Below are 14675 nucleotides of genomic sequence, written 5' to 3'. Positions count from 1 at the left end.
CCTTAAAGCCTGCCCCGCCACTCACAGGAGCACGTGGGCAGGGTAACCTGCATCTGGCTCTTTTTTAGGGGCAAAGCTCTTTGAGCCGTGAGTCGTACGTCCCGTGTTTGTGCAGTAGTAGCCACCTCCAGTTTAGTCCTTAGAATGTCTGCTGGATGACGGTGGTTGTATATGATGAATATACGATGAAAAGATGCGAGATGGTGGTAATTGAAGTGTACATCAGACGGACGGATGGATGGATAGACATACGGACAGACGCACCCACGGATGGACAGACATTAGATGGATGGACAAACAGACACACAGATGCACGAACGGACGAACAGATGCATGAAGAGGCGCACGAACGGATGCAAGGACGGATGCAGGGACCGATGCATGGACGTTTCGCTTTAATTATCATTATTCAGTCCGTGGATATGCTGTGATTTTGTTTTTTGTTTTTCTAGAAGAGCTGACTTCCATTCGGTGAGGGCATGACTTGCGTTGTGCATTAACGAAACGGAGGTTAGCAATTGTGCGCTTCACTAACTTGGAATACATGAGAACGTTCGTGTTACATGGCACACACAAGCGCGCACATGAGTAGTGCATAAAAAAAGATGCTCAAGATTACTCTTCCTGAGAATATATATATATATATATATATATATATATATATATATATATATATATATATATATATATATATATATATATATATATATACGGCTTGAGGATCTCAAAGTGAGACCAATTCGCATTGACCCTGAGAGCAGCCACTGCTCTTGAATGAATTGTGAATGAAATGTGTTCTTCTTGGCTGATACTTGTCCGTTGCTCGATTCAGTGCTAGTAAAAGACAATCGTTTCAGACACGCACATGACAGATCATGAATTTAACTAATGCATTAAGCGAATTTGCTGACACCAAGGCAACAAAGCTACAGAGGTAGAAGTACAATGCTAACCTGTTTCTTATATATGGTACATGCAATGCCAACATTCATAAAAAGATATGCATATAAAAGACGTATCGGTGCATTGTCTACCGAAATGCGTATCCCATTGCAGAAATGTATTGTAGCAGTAATTCAATTGAATATAAACTCAGGAAAGAACCGGGACACACACACACACACAAAAAAAGGTAGGATCCATTAAGCCAGTTTGCATTCTTAGTGTGCCAAGAACTCGTGGTGAGAACTTATGTTGACTTGAATAAAGATTCCTTTTTTTGCCGAAGTTCCGTCGACATCCAACTAAACTGACCGGCATTTATTGTTTATATTTGTACACTTTTGCAGAACCCAAAAGCCGCACGGACTGCTCTTTTACCACCTGCTGGAGGAGTCATCCGACATGGACAGTGTGCCAAACTACGAGCTTTACGTCATGCTAGAAAACGGCAGGCTCAAAATCATACACATCCTCAACACTGAGGGCAACGAGATCTTCTATGTTGGAAAGGGTAGGCTGATAAAGTCATTGTAGCTTATTTAGGACACCATTTTGTTTTCAGTACGGGTAAGATAGTTGTTCTGTTTCGCAGGGTTTAGAATGACGCTAAATGTAAGCAGTGAATTACTTTGGGTTATAAATTGTCTTACGAGAATTCTGATGTCATTTATTTCCCCATCACAGAGTTAATCGTAGAGGAGAAAGTGAAGATCAAAGTTTCATTTTTAATTTTCCCGCTGAAACTTTTCCGGGTGACCTCACAGATTTCAAAGTATAATGGTCGTAGTTCGGCACTATTGCTTTAACAAGAGTGCCTCAAACGTGGTGTCATGACAAGTCTTTGACCCACTAGAAGAGCAATGTACTTCACTTTTTACCTATTAGAAACTGGGTAGTCCCTTGTAGGTGCCGTATAAATATGTGACATCACGACGAATGGTGCGGCAACTTCAAGATGACACTACCACCCACAATTTTTTTTGTGCGCCTTCTCGCCTACTGTCCTCTGGCAGCAGTCGAGGTGTTCTTCGGTATGATGAACTGACGCATCACGTGCCTCGCAGGGCTCACCCGGGACAGGTGGCACACGGTGACGCTGCGCGTGACGCCCTCTGAAGGGGAGATGCGAGTGCGCGTGGACCACGAGGATCTGAACATCAAGCTGTCGTCGCTGGTGCACCGAGGAGGATACGACATCGGATCGGAGACAACGTCTTCCTACCTCTACTTCGGCTGTGAGTGTTCAGAGCCATAGCTTTCTGCATGAAGCATATTGATGCGCTGCCGTTTGGCACGTCTCCAAGGGAATGAAATGAGGGGGAAAGCTGTACGTGAATGCAAATTCACTTCCAAAGTTTACTCGTTAGTTGAAACTTGCCTTTTATGTTTATATAAGCATTTCGGTGTGACTTGAGATGGTAAGAATGTACCGCCTGTCGCACGTCGCATGCTGCTCTTCTCTTACATTTGATCCATTCGTCAGCGTTGATTTTATTGCTTTCTACGAAGGAAATGTTGTGGGTTAGCATGTGCTTAAAAACAGGGAAAGCTAGTTAAGCGACTTGGCGTAACGGTTAGGCATTACTTCACAGCGAGCATGCAGTGAGTGGCTCGCTATGGTACCCATACTTCGCCTATATACACACAGCTTTCATTCTTCAAAGAATGTTGTACTCTCAAATAATCTGCTGTTGGTTTCCTGATACCCTTTCATTCGTTCAATACTAAATTGTGACCAGCGCTTTGTAGAGATTGTAAAAATGCCTGTTCGAGATTCGTTAAGCCTACGATTCTTTTCTTTTGCTTCTGGCTCCGGTTGTTTCGTATTCAGTTTATTAACAAAAATCAATATTCATATTCATGCGCCCCCTGTTGGGTAATCTTGGCTCACCACTTCTGAACATCGACTAGAATTGCTGCACTATATCAAGTGTTGTCTGAAGTCCCCCAACATAGCAATAGTGTTGCTGTATTAACAGTGACACTATACGTTAAGTATTTTTTTTTTTGAGTTACAAATCACTTGTGCCATATATAGGCTGTCCCAAATATCATGCAGCTCAGCCTAAGAAAAAAGAAATGGTGTTTCGTGAAGCAAACCTAATGCATATTGTTCCCAGTATACAGTAGTAGCCACTACAATTTTTCAGTAATGAAAATTATTCAGTTATATTTATTATACTAGTAACTCAAAAAGCACTCGCCTAATTATGAAAATGCCAATGAGGCAGATGTGTGCATGTTGAAATGACATCTCACTGCGCTACTTTCAACAATGTACCAAGTGTATACTGATTTTTTTCTGCTCTCAAAGAAAGCTCACGAAATATGAAATGTAACACGGGACTAGATGGCTGCATGCATCAGCGCGCATTGAAAAGCAGCGCCCTCAAACAGTCTCACTTTAAGGCAGGATGCTAAAATTTATGCCTTGAAGTATCCTGAGAAAGATTGTCGTCTAATTGCTCTATCTGCTACGTACATCCTATTCGAAGAAACGCATTGCTTTAATTTTACACAGTCAGGCTCTAATCAGAAAAGAGCTCTGACCACGTTATCAATGAGTATAGTTGGCCGTGGGACAGGGATAATGGTAGTGATTTTCAATGAAGCAGGAGGAATCACTGCAAAATTGCGACACGTGCAGTTAGCACCTGACCTGTATACTCTTGTCGATGCGGAAAACGCTGTCTTTGGCGACGGTAAAGAGGTAGAGCGGATCTTGCAGTAACTTCATTTTAGGGCACTGCTTTATTTTGAGTGTGAAAGCGTAGTCACTTTTTATTTTTTTATTTCGTCGTCTTTTTTATTAACAGGAAACAATGAACACGCAATCAGCGTGTTGCTAAAAGTAGCATAGGCAGGTGGCGTTTCAAAATGCGCACAACTGCCTCAATGACCTTTTCATAACTAGGTGAGCACTTCTGGAGTTACATATACAGTTATGACTAATTATTTTTGTCATTAACCAAAAAAATTTGTAGTAAATACTGCAATATACTGGGAACTATGTGCACTTGTTTTGCTTGGCATAATGCTGTTTCTTTTTAAAGAAGCGTGCTCTGTGATAAGTGGGACACTTTGTATACATTCCAACCAATCCCGGCAAGTGCTAGATTGTCGATCGATTTGAAATGTCGACCAGTATTTGTAAGAGATGGGCTATGTTGGTCAGCGCATGTAGGCGTAGCTAGCTTTTCCGCTTCTACAGCCTCACGATCGCCTTCCTGCAGTCTACCCGCCGCGGTAGTCTTGTGGTTATGGTGATCTGCTAACCCTTAGTCCGCGGGATCGAATACCGGCCACGGCGACTGCCTTTTCGGTGGAGGCGAAAATTCTCAAGGCCTACTTATAGATTAGGGTGCGTGCTAAACAACCCTACATAGTCGAAATTTCCCCAATCCTCCACTACGACGTCCTTCATCATGTCGTGGTTTGGGGACGCCAAAGCCCTTCGGGCTGTCTCAACTTAAATCGGACCTATCGTTCTTTACTTGTGCTGGGTGCAGCCATCGACCCGAAGAACTCCTCCGTGGACATGCACTACAACACGGACAGCTTCTTCGGATGCCTCGGGCGGGTCAGCTTCAGGCTGGAGAACGGCAGTTCCGTGGACGCCGCGCTCACTGTCGAGGAGGACGTGGTGAGGGACTGCGTCGACCTGTGCGACAAGTACGACTTCTGCCTCAACGGGGGCCGCTGCGTCAACCACTACAGCTACTACGGATGCGACTGCTACGGCACCCACTACGAGGACCACATGTGTGGATACGACAGTAAGACTTCCGACTCCCTGTTGCATAAAACAACTTGCTTGTCATTTCTTTGTACTGTACCATAAGTGCCTGCCATCATCATACTTCCTCTTTCTCTTCCTTTCTTCCTTACCCCTGTGATGATTAGCAGACTAGAAACCCACTTTCTAAGCTGGCCTTTTGTTCGTTCTATTTATGGGACAATACGTTCTTATTTATTTACAATTTATTTGCATACAGTAAGTTTGTTTACTTTAGTACTTTACTTTAACTTATTAATTTTATTTCCATCCAGTTAGCATATTCTTTTGTTATAGGATTGCTGAAGAAATTTTAAAAATCTTTTTTATCGAACAGTTACTAATGCTTACTACTAGACTATGACAGTATATTCATTCATTCATTCATTCATTCATTCATTCGGAAAGGAGCATGAGCCCACTCAAAAGTGAACAAGAAATAAGCACACTCTTCTTAGACAAGCTCATAATATTATAAACCGAAAAAAAAAACACTCACGATAAGCGTGCAGGCTCGATAGGCTGCATATAAAAAACAGATAGCATTAACTATAACAGGAATATGGGTAATAATAAGTGTTTATTTGGTAGTCGTACCGATTCTTAGCAGCACATTGCGAACACGAACTGAAATAGGAGCGCAGTAGAAATGGCAAATTTCGTGACAATGTGCACGTTTACGTTTTCATAATCTCTTTGAAAATGTTGATTTGTTTTCTCGAAGGAAGCTCGGAAGTTCTTCGTTGCGACCCATACATATGCTTCTGTCATCCTGAACACATAAATTTACAAGTTTGCTTACCCATTTTCTACGGAAGTGAATGTGCGCGCTTTAGCAATTGAAGCCTGGTGTTGAATATCAGCAGGTTGAATAAGAACCTGTTGCTATATATATATATATATATATATATATATATCCTTTTCCTTCCGCTCACAGCAAGTTAGTTAGGCGAGGCATAGCATGAACCTGTCTTAAGAATGCCTTAAATAGATCATGCACCCACAATATCTCGGCGAGCTTCAAAACTCAAGTTTCCCGGCATAAGGCTTCGGGTTTCCCTGAGGCGTTTATCGCTTCTGTTGCTGAGACTATCCTGCGGAATAATAAGGCAGAGGAGAGGCAGCGACAGAATTCGAGCAACATGGATACAGAACGTGAAAGGATAGCCGTGATTCCATACAAACACCAGTTATCTCACAGGCACAAGAAAATTGGAAAACGTGTTATAGTTCGTGTCCTGTCCTCGGCACCATTCAAATTAATCAGTTTCACCAAATACATAGTTTTCTTAAATTTCTCATTTAATCCCTTCTAATTATGCACAGAATAGGGGTTAGTATTAATTAAAAAGTAGGAGAGTGTGCGTTGCAAACAGGAAAACGACTATTGTTCTGTTACACGAGGCAACATTAGGAATGCTATGAAAAAATACCTCGGGTACTGAATCACAGGAGTGCATAGTCATAAAGCGAGCATGTATTTTTGAGTCCCTCAGCGTCCAACACGATAAATGAACCTCTCCATCGAATATGTTAATCTTTCTCGTCCTTTGATTCACAGATCTGACAACGGTCACATTGAGGGGCAACTCTTACATCACGTACCGCATCTACGACTGGAAAGATCGCGTCCACTCGGACTTCAACCGGATCAGCATGATGTTCAGGGTGAGTGCTGTTTGTTTCGGTTACTTTACCAATAATTGCTTTTCATCGTTTTTTGTGTAACCGTAATAACGAAGTCTTACGCACTACCGGGTTACTGCAGACGCGGAGGGTACCAGGAGCAGCCCTCGTGACGTCCTGCGATGTTTTTATCAGCTACAATACTTACGCTTCCGGGTTACGCTTGTGTTTCTTAAAGACGATAGCCTTTCTTGGGGACCTTCGACGCGAAAATTTGGGTCTGTCTGTCTGCCTGCCTGTCTGCCTGTCTATCCATTTGTCTGTTTGTCCACCCTTAACGGCACCGGGCACTTCAAACGGCACAAGTGGATATCCCAAACGGCCGACACCATCTGCAGCGCCCGCCAGTGTTGCCCAAGATTGAGCGTTCATACGTGTGGGATTGTCAAAAAAAGCAATTATCGCACATATCTGAGGCACCATAACAACACCCATATAATCTGTATGCGCATCTTTTACTAGAAGAGGCATACCTAAGTTATTCTAAGGACCGTAGCATTATATTATGTGGTGCTTACCATGCAACGCGTGCACGAAAAGGAAAGTGTAAGTGTTTCAAACGCTTTGCTAAGACGTCAAGGAGGTGGCACATACCCGTCGCCTTGCGTTCTACACCCGCACGCCCCTCTCAGAGCCGCGCGTTTAGTTTCCCAAGATAACTGCCAGATAGCGCTCACATCCCATGTGTCACGTGACTTTGAGCGCTTGTTCGCCTCCACTGCACGCTCGAGGCACTCTAACGCAGCGCCTTCAGAAAACCATTCACCGATTTTCTTGCACAAAACAATAAATAAACGTTTTATTCAAACTCTCCCAACGCAAGACTATTGTCTTTCGACGACATTTGCACATTAACATGCGGATACGGAGCCATTTTTAAATGCGAAGTATTTCTTGGCGAACTTCGATGATTTTAGGCGTATCTATCTATCTATCTATCTAGACGCCTCCGACTTTTAGCTATCCTGGCCATTTCGATAATGCTATCAATACCAAACTTGGTATAGCATAACATGACTGTATGAAGAACATGTTTGACGAGTCATAACATGAAAATCACGACAAGTATGTAATGAATGCCATGATTTATATTTCATGGTTTTCATGGTCCTGCAGGTTTTGTGGTGGTTTCGTTCACATGGCATGTTGCAAAACTGGTATGGTATGACATGATTGCATGGCGAACACAAGCGACGGACCATAACATGAAAATCATGACGTACATGTCACATAAGAACATGACTACATGCCACGCTAATGATGCACTCGCGGCCATTTCGCTAGAGTCACATATATCGAGGACGTGAATAGATGACGCAGGTATGTCACTGGTGCAAACATGATAATCATGAGAGGCATGTCATGTAACAACATGACTACATGCTACGCTCATGATGTGCTCGCGGCCTTTTCGCTAGCTTCAGATGTACCAAACTTGGTGTAACTCGACGCGAACGTACGACATAGATAAATGACATATCCAAACATGATAATCACCATATGCGTGTAATGTAACAGCATGACTACATGGTATGCTCATGATGCACTCGCGCCCATTTCGCTAGCTTCATTTATACCAAATTCGGTATTACGTGACGCGAACAGATGACATAAGTAAATGACACATCCAAAATGGTAATCTCGGTATCCGTGTAATGTAACAACATGACTACATGCAACACTGATGATGCGCTCGTGGCCATTTCGCTTGCTTCGCATATGGCCGATGCGGTATTATGTGACGCCAATGGATGACGAAGGTATGTGACTGGTGCAAGCATGATAATCATGAGATGCGTGTCATGTGAGAACATGACATGCCACCATGAAGGGGCCAATGCATTTTGACGTGACGGGGTGCGCGTGCTCGCTGGTATTCTTTTTATCGCGTCACACCGGTGTTTCCATGCCAGGCGCCTGTGCTGTCATATACTCGCAGACGCGTGCCGCGCTGCGTTACTTTGAAGCACGTGCGTATCAGCGCGTAGGCGTCCCTACGTCATGAAAAGAGGGAAACGCAGTGTTGTCTGGGTAACGCATCGGTGCGAAATGCAGCATGTCGTATTTCACACCAGTTGCCGTCGGGCTGTGTCGACGCATGCTTGTCGCGCCTTGTCACGCTTGACGTCCACGCACGTCAACGCTACACTTGATTATATTGGTCCCTTCATGATGAGCTCGCGGCCGTTTTGCTAGCTCCACATATACCAAGTTTTGTGTTACGGGACCTCAGTGGATAACAAAATATATCACTGGTACAGACATGATAATCCTGACACGTGTGTCGTGTAAGAACATGACAACATATCATGCTCATAGCGTCTCGCTACTGTTTCGCTAGCTCCATATATACTAAACTTCGTATCACGTGACGTGAATAGATCAAGAAGGGAAACGACACATTGAAACATGATAGTCATGACATGAAAATTCTGTACGTCATCATTTACTTCTACCTCGTAGTGTTGCGCTGATTTTAAAGGGACATATCAACATTTCTCATTCGTTCTTCGCATATCATCGATTCGTACTGTTCGTGGGATCTGCCAATCTTTATAAATGCGAAGTATTTCTGAGCGATCTTCAGCAACTTTGAGCGTAAGTATCTATCTATTTATCGATCGATCTATCTATCTATCTATCTATATATACATCTAGCCGCCTACGACATTTAGCTCTCCTGGCCGTTTCAATAATGTTATCGATACCAAACTTGGTATGGCATAACATGACTGTGTTAAGAACATATTTGACTAGTCGCATACATATGTCATGAATTACATGATTTACATTTACTGGTCCTGCAGCTCTTGCGGTGGTTTCGTTCACATGGCATGTTGCAAAACGTATGGCATGACGTAATTGCATGGCGAACACAAGCGACAGACTCTAACATAAAGATCACAATATGCGTGTCATGTAACAACATTACTACATGCCACGCTCATGATGCACTCGGGGCCATTTCGCTAGCGTCACATATGCCAAATTTGGTATTACGGTATGTGAATGAATGACAAAGGTATGTGAATAGTGCAAACATGATAATCATGAGATGAGTGTCGTGTAACAACATGACTATATGCCATGCTCATGATGCGCTCGCGGCCGTTTCGCTGGGTTCACTTATAACAAATTTGGTATTGCGGGATGTCAATGGATGACGAAGGTATGATGCTGTTGCAAACATGATAAACATGCGTGTCATGTAACAACATGACTACATGCCACACTCATGATGTGCTCGCGGCCATTTCGCTAGCTTCACATGTGCCAAACTCGGTATTACACGACGCGAACGGACAACAAAGGTAAATGACATATTCAAACATGATAATGAAGACATGCGTGTCATGTAACATGACTACAAGCCACACTCATGATGCACTCGCGGCCATTTCGCTAGCTTCACATATACCAAAGTTGGTATTAGGTGACATCAATAGGTGATGAAGGTATGTGACTGGGACAAACATGATAATCACAACATGCGTGTCATGTGAGAACATGACTACATGCCACAGTCAAGGCGCCAATGCATTTTGACGTGACGTGGTACGCGTGCTCGCCTACGTTCATTTCGTCGCATCACGCCCGGGCGCCGGTCCTGCCATATACTCGCAGGTGCAAGCTGCGCTGCGTTGCTTTGATGCATGTGTGTTTGAGCACGTCCGGCGTCCCTCTGCCACCGAAAATGGCAGCATATCCACGGAGTGAATGATGAATAGTGGGGCGAAGCGTCCGTCCGTTCAGTCGTTCTTGCTTCCGTCCATCCATGCATGCATCTGTGCAACTGCCCGTGCGTCCATCCGCCCATCCGTGCGTGCATCTGTTTGTGTGTCCACACGTTCATCTGTGCACCCGCCCCTGGTTTCGTCCATGCATCCCCTCCTGCGTCCGTCCGTCCGTGCAGCCATCCGTGCGCCCGTCTATGCATCTGTATGTGTGTCCGTTCGTCCACCTATTCAACATTCCAAGTACCACCGTCTCGCATCTTTTCATCATATATTCCTCATATAGAAGCACCGCCATCTAGCGGACATTCCAAGGACTGAACGTGAGGAGGCACACGCACACCTTCTTACGGCTTGCGCTTCGTGTCTACTTCCCACCTTTAACCACCTCAAGTTCATGGTATATACTAGTTCACTGTATTTATGGAACTGCAGCCCAACGCTCGATAAACCTTTCTAAAACCTAGGAGCTTACGCCCAGTGAGTGTAATGTAGCAACCCTTTCTTGTCTTCTGTGCGTTGTTGAACAATAAAAAGTTCGCAGCTTGCCCGTTAACTAAAAGCCGAACTCTCCTGTCTCTCATTTTCCCTTAGCAGCAATTGGCATGTACATTGAGCACTATCTTTTATTGTTCAACAACGCACAGAAGAAATCTCTTTAACGGCACCATCTTGGAGGTCAAAATGTTGTACTTGTTACGCATTACAACGGCTACGATGGACGAACGGATGTCGTTATAAAGAGCTTCGCCCCTAAAAGAGGAGGACGCAGTGTTGTCTGGGTAACGCATCAGCGTAGAGTAATGTTACTCTATCGCATTAGTGCGAAACGCAGCATGTCGCATTTCGCGCCGGTTGTCGTCAGGCCGAGTAGACGAACGCTGGTCGCGCCTGCGTCAGACTATAGGTGCTCGCGTTTTGCTAACGCAGCGTCGCTGTGCCCAGTGTACGCGCACGTTAGCGCTACACTGGAGCATAATGGGCTCTTCATTATGCATTCGAAGCCATTTTGCTAGCTCTACATATACTAACTTTGGTGTTACGTGACGTCAATGGAGGGCGAATGTAGCTGTTGCAAACATGATAGTCTGGAAACACATGCTATGTAAGAACATTACAACATACCACGCTCTCGCGGCCGTTTCACTAGCTTCACATATACTAAGTTTGGTATCAGGTGACCTGAATAGATGACGAAGGTAAATGACACATCCAAACATGATAATCATGACATGGAAGTCATGTACGGCATCATTTACCTCCACCGCGTAAAATTCTGCTGACTTTAAAGTGACGTATAAACCTTTCTCATTAGTGCCTCGCATATCACAGATTCCCAGTGTATGTGGGATCTGGCAATTTTTTTATTGAGGATTGCGTTTCAGAAAGAAAGAAAGATAAGTTTACAATCGCTGTGTAAGCTTTAAGAAACAGTGAAAATGGATTATCTCAGAGGCTTAATCTCATCTTCTTGACTGATTCTAGTTCCTTCCTTGGGGTAGACAAAATAGAGTCGATCCAGAGCCTTTGCAAAAATGGCTGCGGCACCCCCCCTAGAAGTGCAGGTCTTTTGTTGCTCGTATTGGGCTCGCACTGTCTACACCGAGTGTTTATTCTAAGAAACTCAGCGTTTATTTTGAGAAACTCATCGTTTCTTTTGGTGAAAGGCTGCATTGGCAGTTAGCGCCACTAACCCCGCACGCAAGTTTTCGTCAGGGTCAGTGCGTGTCGTGTTCCAGGGCTTCCGGGTATGAAGACACCGCCAGTGCTCAAACATGCTTTATTCGCATGCCAGCAACATAGCGATAACCAAGAGTGCTGAAGGAAAGTGCCCCCTGCCCAGCGCGCGCCATGTGCTTATATTCACATCGTGGGCGAGGGTGTTGGGATATGGGCCGCGTGACAGTGTATCGCACAAGCACGCATGTACAGATATGCGACACTTACAGATATGCGACACTTCCACACTTATTTGGATCCCCAAGCATTGTCCAAAAAGTTCACGACACAAAGCGATCAGGTGGGCGACGCTGTCTCTGCGGGTAGCGACGTTCGCTAGGAGCGTTTGCAGTGTCCGCCGGTTCACTTTGTGCGGTGAGCGAGCTGTCGACGTCATGTGATGAGTCGCAGGTTGGGACCTCTGTGGCAACTTCTTGCTGCCTTTCACTGAAGGGTAGTTCGAACTCCTTGGCGATGCCGGTGTTATCGTTGCGAATGTGATTTTGGTGATGCACCCACTGGAACACACCACGAGGAGTCACTGCACTTAACCGATATGACACTGGTCCCGTACGGGCAAGAACTGTTGCACACAGCCACTTTGGTCCCGATCGGACATTGCGCACATGAACGGCACCACCAACAGCGATGACGTTGCGACATGAGTGACGCCTTGTCTGGTCGAACTGCCGCTGGCGCACTCTGTTCTCGACCGCTGGTCGTAACAGGTCTAGTCTGGTCCGCAGGCGTCTCCCCAGGAGCAAAGTGGAAGGGGCCTCCCCTGTCGTAGCATGAGGGGTATTACGATACGCCAGAAGGAAGTCAGCTAACTCCTCACTGGCGCTCCTCAGACTGGTCTTGCGGAGCGCTGACTTCAAAGTCTGAACAAAACGTTCAGTCAGTCCGTTGCTACTTGGGTGATACGGTGCGGTTCTTAGGTGCCGGATGCCCCTGTGCTTGAGGTAGGCTTGGAACTCTGCAGAAATGAACTGGCTTCCGTTGTCAGACACGAGTGTTTCTGGAAATCCAAATCTGCAGAAAGGTTCATGAATGCAAGCAATGGTTGCCTCTGAAGTAGTGGTGGTCATGGAACATACTTCTGGCCACTTAGAATGGGCGTCAACTACTACTAAGTATGATATACCTTTTATTGGACCTGCAAAGTCCATGTGTAGGCGTTGCCAAGGACACGTCGGCCAGGACCATGGATGGAGCGGCGCTTTCACTGGCAAACTGCGCGTGTCTGCGCACGCGTGACAAGAGCCGACACATATCTTTATGTCATGATCGATATTTGGCCACCACACATAGCTTCTTGCAAGCTCTTTTGGCCAACACAGTTGAACTCTTTCATGCATGGAACTCCAATTTTGGCGGCAAACAGAGTTTTATTGAAAAAAAAAGGCAGATCCCACGTACAGCGTGAACCGATGATATGCGGAGCACGAATGAGGAAGGTTGATATGTTACTCTAAAATCTGCAAAATATTACGAGGCGGAGGTAAATTATGTTAAACATGACTTACGTGTCATGATTATCAAGTTTGGATGTGTCGTTTACCTTCGTCATTTTTTCACGTCACGTGATACCAAGTTTAGTACATGTAGAGCTAGCGAAACGACAGCGAGCATGCTGAGAGTGTGGTATGTTGTCATTTTCCTAAATGACAGGCTTGTCAGCAGTATCATGTTTGCACCATTCATATACTTTCGTCATTCATTAACGTCACGTAACAGCGAATTTGCTATATGTGAAGTTAGCGAAACGGCCTCGAGCGCATCATGAAGGGCCCGATATACTTCAATGTAGCGTTGACGCGCGTGCACGCTGGGCACATCGACGCAACGTTAGAAAAACTCGAGCACTCTATTGTCTGACGCCAGGCGCGACTGCCCTGACCAGCGTCTTTCGGCGCAGCCCGACGGCAGTTGGCGCGGAATGCAACATTCTGCATTTCGCGCCGATGCGTTACCGAAAAAGCACTGCGTCTCCCTCTTTTCTTGATGGAGGAACGCTGGAAACAACCACGAGTGCATCATGAGCATGGCACGTGGTCATGTTGTTACATGACACGCATATTATGATCTTTATGTTAGGGTCTGTCACTTGTGTTCGGCATGCAGTCATGTCATACCATACTAGTTTTGCAACAAGCGATGGGAATGAAACCACCGCAAGAGCTGCACGACCGAGAAATGTAAATCATGACATACATGTCACGATTTTCATGTTATGACTAGTCAAATATGTTCTTCATACAGTCATGTTATATAATAGCAAATTTTGTATGGATACCGTTATGAAAACGGCCAGAAGAGCTAAAAGTCGTAGGCGGCTAGATACATAGATAGATAAGCGCAAAATTGCTGAAGTTTGCTAAAAAATGCTTCCCATTTAAAAGGTGGGCTCTCTCTTGGGATATGCCTTTCTCACCAAAACAAATGGCAATTTCAGTTAAAAATTATGAGGTTGTCACCTGAGGTCATCACCATGTGGTAATGATCTACTGGTCACTTTCGGTGAAAGGCTGCGAAGAAGTCCTCTTTTCTCTGTAGGAGCAAAGGGACCTTGTATGCAGCACACATCCATCTTATTATTGGGAGTGTTTGCATATACCTTGCAAAACATTTACATAGAACGATAGAAAACAGTATATTAATAGCCTACCCTTCTCAGGGTTTCATGCATGCTGATCACCCCAGATGATCACGAAATTTAGTGACACGGTGCTCAGTATACTGATCGAGTAGAGCTTTTATTTCTAGACTTCTTGGTATTAGCACCTCCGACAGCATGATGTTCAATGCTATCGACACAA

The 14675-nt window shown here is 44.8% G+C and overlaps 1 protein-coding gene across 8 annotated transcripts in view; it reads left to right on the top strand.

The window, feature by feature from the left end:
* The window catches only part of LOC119164771 (axotactin-like), a 245174-nt gene that overhangs the window by 109604 nt on the left and 120895 nt on the right, over window positions 1–14675 (top strand). For all 8 annotated transcript variants that reach the window (XM_075873841.1, XM_075873836.1, XM_075873838.1 and 5 more), the window contains 4 exons: window positions 1290–1453; window positions 2007–2177; window positions 4452–4718; window positions 6279–6385. In XM_075873841.1, coding sequence (XP_075729956.1) covers window positions 1290–1453; window positions 2007–2177; window positions 4452–4718; window positions 6279–6385 — 709 coding nt within the window. The remainder of the gene's footprint in view (window positions 1–1289; window positions 1454–2006; window positions 2178–4451; window positions 4719–6278; window positions 6386–14675) is intronic.

This window comes from Rhipicephalus microplus, chromosome 9 (assembly GCF_043290135.1).
Source record: "Rhipicephalus microplus isolate Deutch F79 chromosome 9, USDA_Rmic, whole genome shotgun sequence".
In the NCBI taxonomy this organism is placed as follows: Eukaryota; Metazoa; Arthropoda; class Arachnida; order Ixodida; family Ixodidae; genus Rhipicephalus; species Rhipicephalus microplus.
The sequence above is the reverse complement of the archived record's forward strand: the minus strand, read 5'-3'. Positions and strand labels throughout refer to the sequence as shown.